The sequence below is a fragment of the Anabas testudineus genome, chromosome 9, assembly GCF_900324465.2.
Source record: "Anabas testudineus chromosome 9, fAnaTes1.2, whole genome shotgun sequence".
NCBI classification, from domain to species: domain Eukaryota; kingdom Metazoa; phylum Chordata; class Actinopteri; order Anabantiformes; family Anabantidae; genus Anabas; species Anabas testudineus.
The window spans coordinates 15566461-15585452 of record NC_046618.1 but is presented as its reverse complement, the minus strand read 5'-3'; the positions used below and the strand labels follow the sequence as shown (position 1 = coordinate 15585452).

General features: G+C 42.1%; 1 protein-coding gene across 1 annotated transcript in view; it reads left to right on the top strand.

Annotated features, from left to right (window-relative positions):
* Positions 1 to 15633, top strand: part of ptch1 (patched 1) — a 43038-nt gene extending 27405 nt beyond the window's left edge. Inside the window, exons 16-24 of the mRNA XM_026343183.1 lie at positions 1059 to 1201; positions 4642 to 4825; positions 5910 to 6190; positions 7789 to 7926; positions 8078 to 8220; positions 11575 to 11674; positions 11817 to 12173; positions 12265 to 12814; positions 12918 to 15633. Of these exons, the coding sequence (XP_026198968.1) occupies positions 1059 to 1201; positions 4642 to 4825; positions 5910 to 6190; positions 7789 to 7926; positions 8078 to 8220; positions 11575 to 11674; positions 11817 to 12173; positions 12265 to 12813 (1895 nt within the window). The 3' untranslated portion in view covers position 12814; positions 12918 to 15633. The remainder of the gene's footprint in view (positions 1 to 1058; positions 1202 to 4641; positions 4826 to 5909; positions 6191 to 7788; positions 7927 to 8077; positions 8221 to 11574; positions 11675 to 11816; positions 12174 to 12264; positions 12815 to 12917) is intronic.
* Positions 15634 to 18992: the final 3359 nt, after the last annotated feature.

Below are 18992 nucleotides of genomic sequence, written 5' to 3'. Positions count from 1 at the left end.
ATTTACTTTCTTGTGAAACAGATTTGAAGTCATTATTTTCTTCTGTGTTTTGACATGAATCTGCGGGAAACAAGATGTTGGGCACAAATTCAGAAGTAGGAGGGATTACGAAATGGACACTGACAGTAGCTGATCAAAATCACTTGTGTCTTCCATAACTGGGGATGATGAGAGGATAAAATAGGAAGCAATATTTTTTATATTCAGCAATATGTATTATTTTGGAAAAGGCAGTCGAGGAAGTTGCAGATAATGTTGGCAATGCAAACTCAAACAAGCATGTATCCAACTTATTCTAGCACTGTGTGTAGAACTTCAAATCCATTATTTGCCAATTTTGGATAGAACCATACGCATTTTTTTAAGGTTGCAGTGCTCAGTTTAAGTTGTTGCTGGTTGCATACCTAAAACAGACAGTGTGTGCAAGACTATTACCTTCCACATGTCAACCCAAGTAAGGGTTCATTTTCAGTGAGGAAGCGCACTCACTGACTTTCCCCTAGTGATAAAACACATTGTCTGAGTCACACAGTGTGTGAGCTGGCTGGAAACCACACAGAGAGTGTGTGGGTGAAAGAGAGAAAGAGAGAGAGAGAGCTGTGTCTGATATTGCTCTCTGCATTGGTGGGACAAATTGGAGCCAGACAGGCCAAGGAACGAGACCCAAAACAACATCTCCCACAGACGGACCACAGCGTGGGCCTTGGGGGAGAGCCGAGAGGAGGGGAGTAATACACATATGGATTAGAGAGTAGTATAGAAAAAAGAGACACATGTTACTGATATATTCCCTAATGATCGCTTTGAATCAAAAGCAGCAGATTTGAGGCCTTTGAAGTCTTGTTTGGTGGTTGAGAATAAAACAGAGTTATCATATTAAATCAGTCAAACTCATTTTAGGGTTTGGGTTAGGTTGCAGCTTTCTTGTACTGTGTTGGAATTTCTTGTTAGCTGGGCTTTCTAAGTGTGCTGTTGAAAAATGGAGGTAACTGTGCGTGTAACATTTTTATCCACAGCATTTGCATCTAACCAACCTGTCTTGTTGCGGTTTCTCGCAGGTCTCCAGCAGGCATTTGACAAGGACTGGGAGGCCGGCCGCATCACTCTCAACAGCTACAAGAATGGCTCTGATGATGGTGTCTTGGCGTACAAGCTGTTGGTGCAGACAGGACGCAGGGACAAGCCCATCAACTTTAACCAGGTGTGTATAGGATTGGGACCAATATTGCAAATATTTAAAGTAAAATCAAAGTTAAGATAAAAGGAATTGTACACTGACTAAATTTAAATGCAACACATGCAGATATGGAGTGGACTCTAATGTTTTGTGTGCTTATGCTGAGGAGACACAGTCGACTCTCTCTGTCTGTGTTCATCTTTTTCCGGTGATGACTTTACTGAACCCAGGAAATCAAAGCTCTCAATAGGGCTGCAGCTCGTCCCTGAAAAACCTATTACCTCTTCATTCAAAGCATTTTTCCCGCTTGGTAGTTCTATGTGTAGGATGCACGTTCATGCGGGACCCTGACAAAATGCAGTGATTCGTTTTTTTGAAGTATGTGGAGGCAGAGGACTAAAACAAATAGGTGGATAACAGAGAAACCTAAGACTAGGGCATCAGAGAAGTTTGCTGCATCAATAGTGATTTGACAGGTAGTTTGACAAAAAGGCAACAACTTATATGGAGCGTTTTGAAAAGAGCTCTACGTGTTTAAGGGGGTCCTTGTTTTCCCTCCATTCAATGATACATTAAGACAAACGATTTCATTACACACATACAAATATATTGCTTGTTGGAAGTCTTGCTTGTCTTTACTGTATTCTGCTCAGTTGAGTGCAGCTAGTGATGTTTTAGGAAGAACATTACCCAGATTTCTTCATGAGTGCTCCAGAGCTAAAAGTGGACTATGGCCTCTCAATCATCTGACATTGGTGTCCAGTTTAGTTATTGATGTACTGAGGAGTGTTTGACATCTAGCAATCATACAGGTGAAGCTTGTTTAGTAGCTTAGGCCTCAGAAGGAGACCAATAAGGGAACATGTAAGGTCAAATCAAATATCTCCTCTGTCAGCAGAGAGATGCCAACATGTTGATAATGAAAGAAGAGTGGGATAGAATCAGGAGGAAGTGAGAGGAAAGATTGTGTTCGTGGTGCAGAGGAAACTTGCTCAGCTTCAACAGAGCATTGCATGCTGTTTTTAGTTCAGTACCACCTACAAAAAACAACATACATGGATGCATGGCTGCATTCTTTGGCAGGAAACAGCAAAAACAGAAGATAAGGGACTGGAGAAATATAAAAACAAAATTCTTGGCCTGCATTTAAGCAAACACCAAACACAAAACAAGCCGAGTTTTTTTTTTTTTTTTTTTTTTTTGGCACACTGTGATCGTTTTCATCAAGGATCGACTTTGACGTATAACTAAGCAGTGTTGTTGTCTGTTTATATTTCTAGTCCATGTAAGAGTCTGCGTGCACATCTATAGATGTGTACAAACCACTTCTCAAACTTTCCGCTAGTCGCCTGGAAGCAGAGAACAGCTTGGTGTGCGGCCCTGTGATGTCACGTCCGGTGACTCTGAGGGAAGCGTATTTGCTGTGAGGTGTGAGGGCGGCCAGCAGAGCTGCCTGGGCTTCTTGTGCCAGCTTGAAGACATACAGTTGTTGCGTATCCTGCTGTCAAATTCATTCCAGATCCTGCGGAATCCAGCTCTCTCGCTCCCTCAAACTCTTCCCCCACCAACTCTTGCTTGCAGCACCACTCTTGCTCTTTCTGTCTCTTCCTCCCTTTCCCTCCCTCTGTGCTTCAGTGCTGCGTCCTCTTTCAGTGAGGGCAGCTGAAACACACACATTTATTATAGGCAGCTTTATGTGTGCATTTTTATGTTTTGTGTGTGTATTCTGCTTATGTCTGTTGTGTGTCTGTGTGTGTGTGTGTGTGTGCACCTCCAGCAGTAGCTGTTTTCATGCCTGAAAATGAGGACCAGATCTTTTCCAATCTTGGCAAATTGCAAAGCTACAGTGTAGATATTTTATTTTGATATGCCACTTCACGGATCCGTGAAGAAGTGTTCTGGCTTTGATCTGTCGCTGCTAACTTTTGTGTCCATGCTTGGCAACCAAGGCCTCGCCTGGGAGTCATATGGAGCTGGTTGTCTGTGTATGTGTGTGTATATCAGAGAGAGATAGGTTGTATGTGTTTGTGGTTTGAAAATAAGGCAATAGAATGATAAGGATGCAGAAGGAGATGGGTTTTGAGGGGAGGAGGAAGTGGAAAGTTTAAAAGTGCTCACACTATCAAGGGCTCTTTTCTTGTCAGGGCCAGGTTGGTCTGTGGTGCCGGGCGTTCTGAGTACCCGTAGGGGTCAGGAGAAGCAAGTGTGAGCAACATTTGTACAGATGTTGTGTTATTTTTATTGCTCTACTCCATTTGCTGGGTGGCATTTCCTTCAGTGTTAACAACCAGGTTAACTGCACACAGACGCACTCGGGGACTCCAGCCAATTTTTTTTATTGTTACGCTAACTCAAGCAAATTTTCTCTCCCCACCCATCACAAAAAAAAAAAAAAAAAAAAAAACCTACTCCATGAGTTAAGCTTCAGCCCCAGAACTCTCCCTCAAGGAAGGAGGAAGGAGTTTATGTCAGAATGAACTTTGACATAGACCTCAGCTGTGTTGTAGAAGGAAGAGTGGCACAGCAATGTGCCGTAATGGTTTTACCTCTCGAGATGTAGCAATGCTAAGCTACATTCCTCTGCTTCCACATGGGAGGGCGAAAGTGAGCTAAGTTGAAGTGCTAGTTGGAAAAACTCCTCCAGACGATGTGATCATGGGTTTTTCGATTGGGATTATTTTATCTAGAGGCATTTTGAAGGCACAGGTCAACCAAGACTACAGCCTCCTTAGTATGAGCAAGCAGATGACATCATCTGGAAAAATGATGCTGCCTTGTCTCTTCTAACAATTACCAATACATTGCTTTATTTAGAATTAATTTGGCGGCACGTTCAACTGCAGTGGCGGCTGTCAGAAAAGTACTGCAAGGCTTCCTTCAGAGATTTAGTCTGAGTAGTCAGGACACTGAGGTTGGCCAGCCAGTATCTACTGTATGTAAAGGGAGAAGCTGATTCAACATTTTCCATGTTTTAATGTGGCATGATAATTCTGGGAAGCTGCGATGAGAAGTACGGGAATTTTCAGAAAGGCGACCAGTGTTTGACTTGTTGATTTTTCTTTGGTTGGAAAGAGAGAGAGACTAATATTTGACTCTTATTTTGAAAGCTGCTCCGTTCTCTTGCACTCATGCATGTGTATAAATAAGCATTTCTGTGGTCGGTTCACCTGTAGAATGTTTTGGTTCCACATGTCTTATTTCCACAATACGTTTTTGTGTCCAATGTATACAAAATGGCCGAAATATGATTTCATGTGAAAGCCCCACCAATTTTCCGTTTGCTAATTATTCAATTTTCAAATTTCTAAACGTGGCTGGCTCAGTATAAATGTGAAGGACCACATTTAAACATCTGAAACGTGTGTAAGTGTATGTCTGAAAATGGTGTTTTAAGAACAAACAGCTTAGTAGCTCTTCATTATCTCTGTATAATCATTGATTTATCTCCTTCTTAATTTTTGTAGCTCACTCGTCAGAGACTTGTGGATGCAGATGGGATCATCAACCCCGGGGCTTTCTACATCTACTTAACTGCCTGGGTCAGCAATGATCCTGTGGCATATTCCGCCTCGCTGGCCAACATTCGCCCACACCCTCCTGAGTGGCTCCACGACCGTACCGACTCCATGCCCGAGACACGCCTCAGCAGTAAGACAACATATAATGAGTTCACAAAATACGGCCCACAGTTTTCTGTACAATTGTAAAATTTAAAATGTTGTTTGCACCAACAAATGCAACATTGCAGAAATTAGAATGTGAAGTTCATACTTGGTACATGGGATAAGTTGCATTTGCTGGCTGCTTACTGACATTTTAACTTTCGTGAGGTTCGTTAGTTTAATAACAAGCAGGTAGTCCTTTATGGGGGGTAATACGATTGGAAAAGCAGCGTGAAGTGCCCGGCTGTGTGAGAGCCCCCACAGCACGTCTGTGTTGGCTATAAGCCAACATATGTTCAAATGAAAATGTATACAGAGGAGATTATAATAGGCTAGACCATGTTAGCAAGTGCCCTGCAGACTGGAATATAGAATATGGCCACTCAAAACACCCCAAAAAAGTTTTATATAGATAGATAAACACATGCAGAAATGTGTTATTAGTTATTAAGCTGTAAGCTAAATCTGAATGAATGCACTTGTCAGCACCAAAGATGACCTCATAGCAGAGTGACAGGCAGGTATGCGTGTTTATGCATCCATATTATGCTTTATATGTGGCGGTGCTAAGTTAAGGGTGTGGTAATAGTGGCGATTCTGACATCGTAATTACCGTGAATCAACGTTAGCTCTGACACTCTGCTGTGTCTGGAACTGATAGGCCATCATTAGCCAGGCTGGGCCACAGACGGGCTGAGTTTGAGTCAATGGAGCTCTGTTTCACAGTGCTCCACCCACCCCCACTACACACACACACACACACAGTTGTGCAAAGATAGAACAAGTTGGTTAGGGAGGGAAAACCTTGATACTGGTTATTTATTATTTATTATTATTTGCACATATACACTAAATTAATAGAAGGTTCAGTAGGATAGACAAATGGATCTGCAGGTGTATTCCCAGGGCCACTTCCCACATATTACCCAACAATCCCTCCAAATTAATAGGGTCTTGTGCCGTGTAGTCTTAATTCTTTATTTTCAGGCATGGAAAATTTCACTTTTTTGCACCCTTATCAGTTTTTCACAGTTTTTACCCTAACCCTCTGTCATTGTCTTTTTATCCAGTCCCAGCTGCTGAGCCCATCGAATACGCACAGTTCCCTTTCTACCTCAACGGGCTCCGGGAGACGCCGCAGTTTGTGGAGGCTATTGAGAGCGTGCGGGCTATCTGCAGCAACTACAGTCGGCAAGGCCTGCCCTCCTACCCCAACGGATACCCTTTCTTGTTCTGGGAACAGTACGTCAGTCTGCGCCACTGGCTCCTGCTGTCCATCAGTGTCGTGCTCGCCTGCACCTTTCTAGTCTGTGCCCTCTTCCTGCTCAACCCATGGACAGCTGGCATCATAGTGAGTGTTTGACCTAAAATCTTATGTGAAGAGAAAAAAAACACAGACTTCCAGTTATTTGAAAAGCCTTTTTCCCGCTCTCCCCCCTTTATTTCCTGATTTTTACGTGTGGTCTAGAAGGCATCTCCGAGATGAGAGTCGGAAAGGAGAAGGGGCTGCTGTGTGTTATTGTAGCCCCACTCACCAGTGTTTATCTTGTGCTGTTTTGTTAGGGCCAGTCTGTTTAGTCTAGAGCAACACTCCCAGACACCAATGCTGAAATAAATGTAGAAAGGACACAGTTACTCAAGCAACTTTCTACCACACTAAACCTATTAAAAGTTTGATTTAATTTCCATCCTCCACACTTCTCTCCCCTTCTCTCACAAAAAGAGTTTCCAAGGATACGTGCAAACACACATTCATATGCACAGACAAACATTTTCACACACACACGCACTTGAAGCACAGACGTGTATATACTTGCACACATACAGTTTGAACGTGTAAACATGCAGGTACATAAATCACACTGAAACACATACACAGAGTGCTCTGGTTTTTCTCTCTGGTGGGTTGTATTTTATGACGGGCCACCTGAGCCCTTAAATGGAGGAGGAGGGGACCTCATGTTCATCCTCCAGGCTTTACTAGAAAGATCAAAAGGCAAGTTATGGAGAGGTGTCAGTTTAGCCATTTGCTCTGTGCAGGACCAGACCACTCCCAGTACCATGACCCTGAACCTTAAGACTTTGGAAACCCTTTTAGCTAGAGCTCCTGAAATCCATCTTAAATATATAGACACGTGCTTCTAAAGCAGTAGCAGGTAGCAGTACTAAGTCTGCAAAGATCTGAAGAAATTAATATGAATTTGACTGCCACCAAATGTTTTTTTAATGTATCTGTCCTTGTGAGCAGATCAGTGTAAACAGAGCCAGGCACACACTGACAGCAAACACACATACCCCCAAATACCCCACATGGACACACTCTGTGCTTCTACACTTCGTATATGGACCCACACACACACATATATATATACATACGCTCAGCTCCCTCCCCTGCCCACCTCAGGCCTCTTCAAAGGATTTGGGCCCCATGTAACCTGACACCTGTCAGCTGATAGTGGCGTTTACTCCCAGCTCCTGTCCTGCTTTGCTGTGAAGCCTCCACACACACACATCAGTAAACACACACACACACATTTCACGCACATCTATGGTTACTACAAAACTAAGATAGCCTACCTTGGAGAGGTTATAGAGTAACAATATATATCTGTATATATAGAAGTACTAAGTCTATTAAGGCTGAAACTGTCAAAGGAAATTAATGTGAATGTGGCTACTCACACATGTATTATTACCCCTTATCTGTCTTTTGTACATTCAGTCCAGTCTAGCCTGGTTTACACGGATCAACTTCTTTTATTTTGTACTGCTTACTATGCTTCCTTTAAAAAATTGTACAAATTAAAAATATGACACAATGGATAACCTGTATGTTTATATATCTACAGTATTTCTCTTCCATCCTCCATAAGAGTAAAGGTGTAAAACTGCTTTAGATTGATCACACACGTTCCTTTCTAGCTGTAATCGCTCCTCATTTCTTTTCAGGTGTTGGTATTGTCTCTCATGACTGTGGAGCTGTTTGGCTTCATGGGGCTGATGGGAATCAAACTGAGTGCTGTCCCCGTGGTCATTCTCATAGCCTCTGTGGGCATTGGAGTGGAGTTCACCGTCCATGTGGCTCTGGTAGGAACACACAGACCGATAACAAAAACAATAACTAAAATAAAAACGCTCTGAGTAATACATGATCTTAACTACTAGCAGTTTCCAGTCCCCAAGAATGTTAATGTCTTACATTTTAGATGCTTTTTTTCTGTTTGTGTGTATTTTGCAGGCATTCCTGACAGCTATAGGGGATCGTCACAAGCGGGCAGTGCTGGCATTGGAGCACATGTTTGCACCAGTACTCGATGGAGCCTTTTCCACCCTATTAGGTGTCCTAATGCTTGCAGGTTCTGAGTTCGACTTTATTGTCAAGTGAGTACAAAATTAAACATACATATGCATGCTACATTAATTTAGCTGAATATACCCTATAAGCAAATAGGATTGCTCTAATCTAAAGGTTATCGTATGGCGCCTGCGTGGTGTTGGTAGACCGTGGAGCCCATGCCTCAACCTGTATGTCACACAGGAATCTATCTCAGACACCAATCATGCATGAAGGCCACGCTCTTCCTGTGTTTTCTGCTTCGGTCTCTTTATTGCCTTCCACCCGCATCTCCATTTTGTACCCCATGTGCAAACCTCACCCCTTTTCCAGCTACATACCTGTTTTTTGGTACATTTTTATGGGCTTGAGCTCATAAACAAGGCCTTTATCCTTCTCCACTCTCCTCTCCCCTTGTGACTCTTTCTTTTATCCTTCTCTTCTCTGCCTTACTGTCTCTCATGCCTGACATTTTAGGAGAAACCAGGGAAAGGATAGAGAATTATAAGTAGACGGAGGACTAGAAGAAAGTAAAAACGGTGAGGCCGAGAGAGCAGAAAAGTCCTCTGGCTTTTGTAATCTCCCTCAGCTAGTTAAACTATCCTCACTAGACTTTTTTTATAATCATGGGAAGAAGTAAGTGCAGTGGTGGAAAAACAGAAGTGGAAATTAAAACCGACACACTGGGGGGTATCTGCATTGGTAGGTGTACTCTTCTAAGCATGAGATAGAAAGGTTGCAACCAGCTGCCATACAAGGAAAGAAATGAGTAATTCTGCCTGGAATATAAGAAGTTTCCACTGAGTTCATCAACTAATTTATATGCTCCTTACATTGCTACATATGCAACTGTACAATGTAGTTTGACCTCTGCCCTTTCTCTTCATATATCCCCCCCCCCAACCTGCTCCCTGATCTTGCAATTATGGGGGTCAGTGATGGCGTGCCTGCCTGTGAGAAAACGCACACATACACACACACTCAAGAGAGACACATAAAAACAGACACACACATATACACACACAAACACAGGGAGGCCTATAGTCCTTCTCTCCTCACCTCCAGTGGTGTGCTCTGGTTTCTGGCTCAGTCCTCCATTTAAAGGTTCTGCTGTTGTCTGAACAAACAAAGCAGTGTCCCAAGACGGTGCAATAACAACAGGCCAAGCTTGTATTTTTCTGCTTGCACAGAAAGAAATGTTTCCCTGACTTTCTCCATCAGCCCTGTGAATGTTTTCACTCTAAACACCCCAGCAGGGCACTCGGCCTGGTATGTGGGCTGCACGCGTGCATGTGTACATGTATGTGCATTTATACAATGGAACTTAAAGGTTTGTGAACCCGTCAGAATTTCCTCTATTTCTGCACAAATATGACCTAAAACATGATCAGACAAGTTATAAAACTAGATAAAGAGAAACTAATCAAATGGCAATTATTTACCCATTATTTGAAGCAATAACTTCAACTAAATATCTCCAGTAACTGATTATCACCCTTGTACATCCACTAGGAAGGATTTTAGCCCAATCCTTCTTAGAGAAAAGGCCATTCCAAGCATTCAATTTCTGCGATAACCACTCTTTCTTAGAATGATTTGTGCTTGGTGCATGATCTAGTTTCCGAGTACCATGAAATTTTCCTGTAGAATTTCTTTGTACACCTGAGAATTCAGAGCTCCAGCAATGAAGACAAGTTGTCCTAGTCCAAAGACAGCAAAGCAGACTTAAATCACGATACTGCCACCACCACGTTTAACAGATGGGACACAGTTCTTATGATAGGATGGGTTTTTTGGTCTTTGCCAAACATAACGCGTCTCATTCAAGTCGAACAGTTCTACTGTGGTCCACAGAAATTCCAATGGCGTTTTAGCTTATCCACACGGTCTTGAGCAAACTGTAGATGGGCAGCCATGTTCTATTTAGAGAATAGCGACTTCCTTCTCGCAACAATGCCAAGTGCTCCATTGTTGTTCAGTGTTCTCCTGGGGGTAGACTTGTGGACTTGGTTCCTTGTGGACCCCGTGACTAGTACACATAACACTTTTAAGTGATTTTTGTTGGTGTCGGCCACCTGTAGGGCAGGTAACAGTGGCATTGATTGTTCTCATTAACACGCAATCTGACAGTCAAGTCCAAACTCATTACAAATTCCTTTGTAACTCTTCCCAAAGCATACCAGTGCATCTACACCTCAGTTAGCCCACACTTACACACACACTAACGATAGAGTCAAGCATCAGGCCAAGGGATTCATGGTTCATCATTGTGTCCCTGATAGCCTGAGAACTTCCACTGGAGAACCAAGTGAGGAGGAAAGCCTTCCCTAATGAACAGAGCTCGATCGGTAAGAAAGAGGAAGGGAGAGAGGGAGGATTTAGGAGTGGAGATTGGGGGGTCTTACCTGATACATTGGAGATTTAATTAGATGAAGGGGATTGTGGAGTGGCCGGGAATTTCACAGGGGCTTAGCTGGAAAGAAGGGAGAGAAAAGCGAGGCAGAGACGAGAGAGGAAGAAATAAAAGAGAGGGAGAGAGGCCAGGGAGGGGTGGTACTCTGAGGGTCCCCTTCTCTTCTTCCTAGACTAAATTGTTTAAATTCTATACCCTTCACTTCATTTGTTTGCTTCCCCCTCTCTCTCTTTTTTAGAGCCGGGGAGGAGAGAGAGGCCCCTGTCCTCTTGTGTCCCCTTCACCCCCCAACCCCCTCCCCCTTTTTTTAACCTCCCTTACCCCTTCCTACCCTCCCTTCACATTCCTTACTGCTTTGTTTTCTCCATGTTTGCTTATACACCACACACCCAAGAGAGAGCACTCTCACCCCCAATACCCCCCACCCCCTCCTTTTTTTTTCTCCTCCTGTGCCTTTGAATTAACCAGCTCCGGCTAATTATGCTTCCCCTTTCTTTTCTCTCTGCGCCTTTTTTTTTTTTAAAGACTAACCCTCTTTGGCAGAACTTAGAAACACACAAGGTACATTTCTGTTTTGCTCTTCAAAACCACGATGCATGTCTGCCCGTCTGTGGGGGGTTTGAATATATGTGTGTGTGTGTGTGTGTGTGTGTTTGGGGAGTGGCCATGGTGTGTTTGTAGAAGTATCATTTTGGGCATGTGTTATGGTTGATCTCACACGTCTCCCTATGTTGAAACCTCTGTGGTTTGCACAGGTATTTTCTTTGTTTCTTCGCCATCTTGGTTTCTCTGCTTTACTGTTTGTCTGAGCAACTCTGTTTCTTTGTTCCCATCATGTAATTATAATATTTTTTTGTACTATTTTGTATGTTTAACATTGTGTCATAGAGGAAGCCAGAAGGAAATATGATGTTTTGTACCAAATGTGTGTCCAGCTTTGCACTTTAAATTTAGTTTTAAGAAAAAACTCTTGTGTTTTGTATTGCAGGTATTTCTTTGCAGTGTTGGCCATCCTAACAGTTCTTGGAGTACTGAATGGATTGGTTCTTCTCCCTGTATTACTGTCATACTTTGGACCCTATCCAGAGGTAAGATTGTAAAAAATAAAATTCCAAAACCTGAATCTATGATCACAAATATGATTAGTTCTGATCACGCGTGGGCTTCATCAGTCTTTACTATACATCTCTTACTGCTGCCCTCTTCACCTTCTCTCTTCTCACCCCTCAGGTATCCCCAGTCGATGGTCGAAGCCGGTTGCCCACCCCATCCCCAGAGGCCCCTCCTCACGTAGTCCATTTCTCAGTTCGTCCTCACCACACCGCTGCGGCCACCACCACTTCTGGTGCAGCTTCAGACTCGTCTGACTCAGAGTACAGCTCTTACACCACAGTGTCTGGTGTCAGCCAGGATCTGCAGAACTACAACCTGCCCTCACACAGAGGGCAAGCTCGAGCAGAGGAGCAGCAGTACCACCACCAGACAAGCAGGGGCAGAGCAGCGAGAACAGAGGAGGAAAGGAGAGCAGGATCAGGGCATAGGCGATCAGCCAGGCAGCCTGTTCCTCCAGCCTATGCTGTGTCTTCGGTAAGAAAAGATCTTCCATGTGTGATTCTCAGATTACAAATGTTCTTTTATTTCTCTTAGAAATTAAACAACTTATTGTCTTATCCAACAGTCTGTCCCCTCTCAGGGTTGTGATTCTGGGCCCCAGCCCGGGGTCACTCAGCGCAACAGCAGCAGGGACCCCAAGAGCCAGCTGCACTGGCAGGCCCCACCCCCAGCCCATCCGCGTATGGACGCTTTTGAAACTGCTACTGAGGCTGGGGGCCATTACAGCTCACATGGTCATAGAGAACACTCAGCAGGCCACAGAGCCCGCTCTTCACACAACCAACAACCTAATCACCACCTCCCGCACCACCACCCCAACCCCACCCCATATTGTCAACCCATCACTACGGTAACAGCGTCAGCCTCTGTTACTGTCGCTGTTCACCCACCCCCCTTGTCCAATCAGAGCCCCCCTGCTTCCTCATACACAGGATACACTGCAACAGACAATTACTGCTCATCAGGACCAGTGGACCCAGAGCCTGTTTTCCAGGACCCACATGTGCCACTGGACACCCACACAGGGGCCAGAGGAGTCAAGGTGGAAACTATGGAGCTACAGGATTTGGAGTTTGAGGCAGCTGAGAGCAACAGTGGCAGACGGGCTAGCTGAGGTGAGCTCTCAGATACTCCCATAGATGTATGTATGTAGAATGACTGTCCTTTGTAGAAAATTTTGTTTTTGTACTGACAATAAGATCTCATTTTTGCTTTCAGTTGTGAAGAATAAAAGTACAACGGCCAAAGATGGACTCCTCTCTTACTAAGCAGCTGACCTGGCCTGGCAGTCCCGCACAGCACAGCCCAGCCCGACTCGCACCTGGCCCGAAGCAGTTAGAAACTTGCCAGTGTTGCCATCATGGTGCTCATTCTTACTGTAACCCAGTGGACTATTGTCTTAGATATTTCTACCTATATTTAAAAGATGTATACATATGTAAATATGAACAAAAAGTAGCTATAATATTAGGAGCTGTACAACTCCTCATGTTAACAGTCTGGGGTGCCATTTTATATGGTGTGTGTGTGTGAGTGTGTGTGTGTGTGTGAGAGAGAGAGAGAGAAAGAGAGATAGATCTCTGATTACTGTTCACTCTTCTGTGGATCTGTGCCATTAGGAAGCTTCATCTAGACAAAAATACCTGTCAGCATTTACTGTTGCTGCTCAAAATATTTTTTTTAAATAATATACATTTATAACTCTATGCAAATGTCTCTTTAAACAAAAGAAGTGATCTGTCTATGTATATATATATATATATATGTGTGTGTGTGTGTGTGTGTGTGTGTGTGTGTGTGTGTGTGTGTGTGTGTGTGTGTGCATGCTTGGGTGTGTTTGTGGGGCTGTATGAAACAACCCCATTTTTTTCTGGCTTATAAATCAGATACATCCTCAGAACAGACTAACATTTACACTCATTTAAAATATGAGGGAATTGTTAGAGTTATCAAACAGGGCTATGATTGAGATATATATATATATATAGTGTGTGTGTGTGTGTGGATGTTCTATGTGTATGTGTATGTGTTTATTATTGTATAAAGGTACGCATGTTAAACTATACATTTTTATCACAAACCTGTGGTAGTTATGAAACAGTTACTGTTTAACTTGACACGCTATGCGTGCTATTTAAGACGAGCAGATATGAAGAACCTTTAAAAGCAGTTGTTTTTTTTTGTTTGTTTGTTTGTTTGTTTATTTTACTTATTGCCTCTGCATTGAAACCTGTTTCTGCTCTCAGCTTTGTGTCACTGTCTGTTAGGCTGCTCTCTATTCGTATTTTACTGTAAAAGGTTATGTATTGTTTAACCCTAGCAGGCTCAGACAGGGTCTGTCTTGTATACTGAAATCCAAGTAGTAAACCCACCTCAGAAACTCACTCTGCCATTACAGGGACATTCACTGATTCTGTAGCAGGGTCATCGTGGGGTGCTTACTCTTCACCCTATGTGGCTGTGATAAGTGGATAAGCTAAAACTCAGACTCTATACTGTACAACCTAATTCAACATGGCACTTGACTTCATGGAAACTTCACTCACAGGAATATCTCACCTCATGTAGCTCTTTATTTCTGTCTAACCAATAAGCTAGCCCATCCAGCCTGCTGAGGGCTAAGCCCTATATTACCTGACTGCCTGATGCTCTATGTGTGTCTTTCTATATGTGTGTGTAAATGGTGACATACACCTCTCATTCTGTCTCAGCTCTGCTTCAGAGAAAGTAAAGACGACTGGCCCAGTAATGCTACAACCCTAATTGTACCTTTTATCAGTTGCCGTGAAAAGATGGCATAGCCCAGAGCCTCATAGGTTGGAGTTAATACCACCAGCCTCCCTCTCTATAGGCACTACCCAGTTTATATCTACAGTACAGTACAGGTGTGTCATTGTCAACATGCATTCTTGTAAACTGCCCTCTCAGCTCCAGAACCAGGCCTTTTAACCCCCCCACTCACCCCTTCACACCTCAGTTTGCCTCCACATTTACATTCTCACTCCTTTTGAGCTTTTCCTCGAACATCGTTGCAGTTTTCCTCTGTTTTTCCACCATATTATGTCAGCTGCTTGCATAAAATAGGTTGTTATGTTTGTTGTTGTTGTTGTTGTTGAGGTTTTTGTTTGTTTGTTTGTTTGTTTGTTTGTTTTCTCCCAATGTCACATTGGCAGTAGCGGAGAGAATCATAGCTGGCAACTATTTTATTCATTTTTAAATGTTTTTTCATTTATCTGTTTTTGTTTTGTTTTCAACATTCAATTGCGATATTTATATTTTTGTAATATAAAATATTTTGTTTTTCCTTTTTTTTTTTGTTATTGTTGTGATGCCAGTTGATAACAAATGCAGGGATTTTTAAGACTATTGAAAAAAAAAACACTATTACAGTTTAATGTTTTTACATTAATGGAGTTTGATCTGTATAAAGTGCTTACTAATGTTAAATAGGAAAAAAGAGAATATAACATTTTACACCACAGGTCTCATCATAGCTCTTAGAGGATTTTAAAAGGAAAAAAAAATCAGTGGTTCTTCCAGACTGCCATTTTGGTCTCAGTTGGCATGGATGTATGCTGTTTTCAGTTACAAAGATAAATGTATGCCATATAATTTATTTATATGAAAATTTATTTTTGTAGTGTACATAGTAGTTGTCAAGGTATTTGACAGAAGTATATTTTTAAAGAGTTTATATGTAATGATATACCATAACAGAAAAAAAAGCCTTAAGGTGCACACTTTCATTGCTAACTGTCTTGTGAGACAACATCAACACCTCCCCTTCAGTATTATGTTCCGAATCCTTGGAGAGAGACAGCTGTTTTTTGGGTTTGTCAAAGGCTAGCCATGAAAATAGAAAATTGTACTAGCTCTCTAAATATTAATGTTCAAACACTGATAGAATTCTAACAAATAAAAATATTATAACTTATTTGTCTCTTTGTTTATAATTTTAATAAATGGAGATTTAAAATTATTTATTTGGCGTGACTTTGTGTTGATTTTTGAGTTTTATACTTAAAGGAATGCTTTGACCTTGGGAAATATGTACTAGAGGATAACTCCTAAAGAATAACGTAATATTAATAATATGCGAGATCGCAGATACATTTATGGTAATTCAGAGCATTCATTATTGGCTTTACGTGAATGATTGTTGAAAATATATTATAATATATAATAATATTCTTTGTCCCTAATGAGGTGTACACAGATTTTGCCTCTTGTTTCCATTATTTGTGGTCAGTTAAGCTAACCAGCTACCAACATCATCTTTGTTTAACTTAAATGTTGCTATTATTATTTAACTCCAAAAAATTTAATATGCAGATTTCTTATCAAAAATAAATGTTATTAATTTCCTAGTACTTCATAAACTTTCTATAACTGTTGTTAATGAATAGGTTTTTACTCTGTTTTAGTAACAGCCAGGTTGGTTATTCAGCCTTGCATAGAAACAGGTAAACATGCCTTCGCCTCTGTTCCTTCCTCTTTCCTCCCATCTTCTCCTTCCTTCCTTCCTTCCTTCCTTCTAATGGGGTCTTGCAGTGTAAAACTCTGACATCTGGCCTGGAGCCTTGCAACCCTCCACAACAGCCCACCCAGCTCCGCCCCCCTACCTCCACTCCCTGTTCGGAATGATTTTGATTGACAGCTTTATAGACTGCAAGGAAATTGGTTGTAGTTACAATACAGCTGGGCTGTTCAGAGTAATGAAAAAAGGCATGTGGCCTTGAGTTCGCTGCTCTGATGGCGAGAGAGGTAGAGCGCCTTGTCAACTGCATGGGTGGCAGCTATTTATTCTCATACTGTAAGAGATTGTTTCAGACTCATCGCTGCAGGAATCCGAACAGCTAAAGCTCTTAATTGAAAATACAGTTAAATACAATTAAACCATATGCATTGACAAATACTATAAAATAACTAGCAGCATTCTTTCTCTTGTTCAAACTTCAAATACTGAATTATAGTTTCCCTGAGCCACAGCCTCAACCTGAGGCTCGGAAAGGCTGAGGAACTCACTGACCCTGGATCAGTGGTTTGAGGCAGGCAGTAGGCATGTTATTATCTTTTAAAGCCAATAAAGGCACACTACGCTGCTGTGTACTGCCCAACCAGTGCAAAGAGGCAGACTGACATCCTGCAAATGGCAGGGTGTGTTTAAAAAGCTGGGTGGCAGGGTGTTGTGTGTCACCTTTTGAACTTTTCTAACTGGACTTGACATTTTTAGTCTGTTCCTTGACGAAACAGCAGAACAAACACAGAGAGAGACAAAAGTGTTGCCCATGCAGATCATAATGTGGCGGAAATTAAAAGCTTATTTAGGTTTTGGAATTTGAATAGTGCTCTTGCAACAATCTTCAGGGTGATAAAGATTCTTAAAAATGCTGATTTTAGTTTCAAATACATGTTCACAAAAATGAAAGTGGATTCATTTAAAGACATCATTCCAATGATTTAATGGGCAAGTGTCTAAAAGAATTGAATTATGCATGACCACCCCATGGTTGTTTGCATGTGATATGGTTCAGTGAGCTTTAATGTTGTTACGACCACTTTCACCAGCATTCCCCTCATCTGCTGCAGGACCCCAGGTCACCAAACCAACACACTCTCTTCCTATGGCCCTTCATTACCCTTTTGCCTCCTTCAGCTACCCTCTATATACCACATATGCACATAAGCACACACACACACACTTAAGAGTTTCCTTCAGAGGTGGAAATGCACATATAGGGAAGAGTGCTCTGTTGAAGCTAACGAGCTCCAGCTTTTTAATGAATGAGTATTTCCTGTACCTGTCCTCTCAGCCAACAGAAAGGGGGTTGGAGGGAGAGAAAGGTTGAGGGAGAGTAAAAGAGGAAGAGAGAGGAGGCAATAAAGAAGTTCCCTCTCTAGTGGATTAGTCCACTGTTCATGGGGCTCCCTATCCAGAGTTATACAGTAGACAGAATCATTTCTTTCATTCTTCTTTTATTTATTCGCTTATTTCTCTTGCTTTTGTGCTTACACCATACTGTTTGCTTGAAGGCACTTGTATAAAGAGAGCTGTGCATTCCTGTGTTCCAGTCCTTCTTTTCTGTCCCTCTGCCTCCCTTCTTCTCCCTCTTTCCAACCCTCACTCTGCTCTCTGAAAAGCTTGTCCATCATCACCTTCTGGCAGGGGTAAGCCCTCTAAGTGTTTACTCTCCTCTACATGAATGATTGCTCTGTTGACATGACTGCATGGGACACATACATATACACACATGCATTCTGGCCAGATCCAGATCCAGATTTACACATTCTTTATAAACACAGTTTAAGAATAAATCTGCAGGAAACATCACATGGCGTGGTACGGCTCCAGATCCAGACAAATGGGGGTTTTACGTTTGAGTCCTCACAGACACCTTGAAAACCATTCAACTTTGGGCTTGTGTTTGCTTTTGTGTGTGTGTGTGTGTGTGTGTGTGTGTGTGTGTGTGTGTGTGTGTCTTCTGCAATACACGTTTGAACAAAGACAGTTTGCTTAATAGCAGCTTTACTAATATTAAAGCTCATTACGCTCGTTAGCTTTTGCAGAGATTTAAATGAAGATAACTGTTGTACTTTTGAGATGATGAACTGCCAAAAGACAAATCACTTAACTTCACATAACAACTAGACGCAAGGGAAAACTAAACTACATTTATGTTAATGCATGGATCAAACAAAAACAAAAACTGATACCTGAGTAGCCAGCTTGTCTGTTTCACCTACTTCTAGCTGAGCTACTCAGCTATAACTTACTAACTATATTTATGTAATACAGTTTATACTGACGATGACAAACTGAGATGAGAGTGGAGTTGATTTATTTCATTCATCTCTCCTCAAGTGAATACTCTTATTTCCCAAAATATCATTCCTTTGAGACAATACTCACAAGTTCATTTGAAGCACAACAACTATTATGGCATGTGGTACATTTCTACAGCGGCTCCAATTCATGACAAAACCATCACTTCTGTTCTCTTCTATTCTGCAAGGAGCCTCAAGGTGGGTGGTTTCAGATGGGTTTTTGTGCTGGTGTTCAGTCCCACCCAGGGACCTGTTTGACTTGGCTGGAGGGTTTATCTCCCACAGAGGCAGTCTTCTAGATCGATCCAGAAGAATGTGAGGTCCAAATCCCCAGCGGACAGGCTTACATAAGCGTTAAAGAACATTTCCTTAAGCTGCAGTGGTGAATAACAGCAAATAACCCTACAGAGAATGACGTGAGAAATATGCTCAGCATTTGATAAATTGCAAAGAGCTCAGTTATCGGAA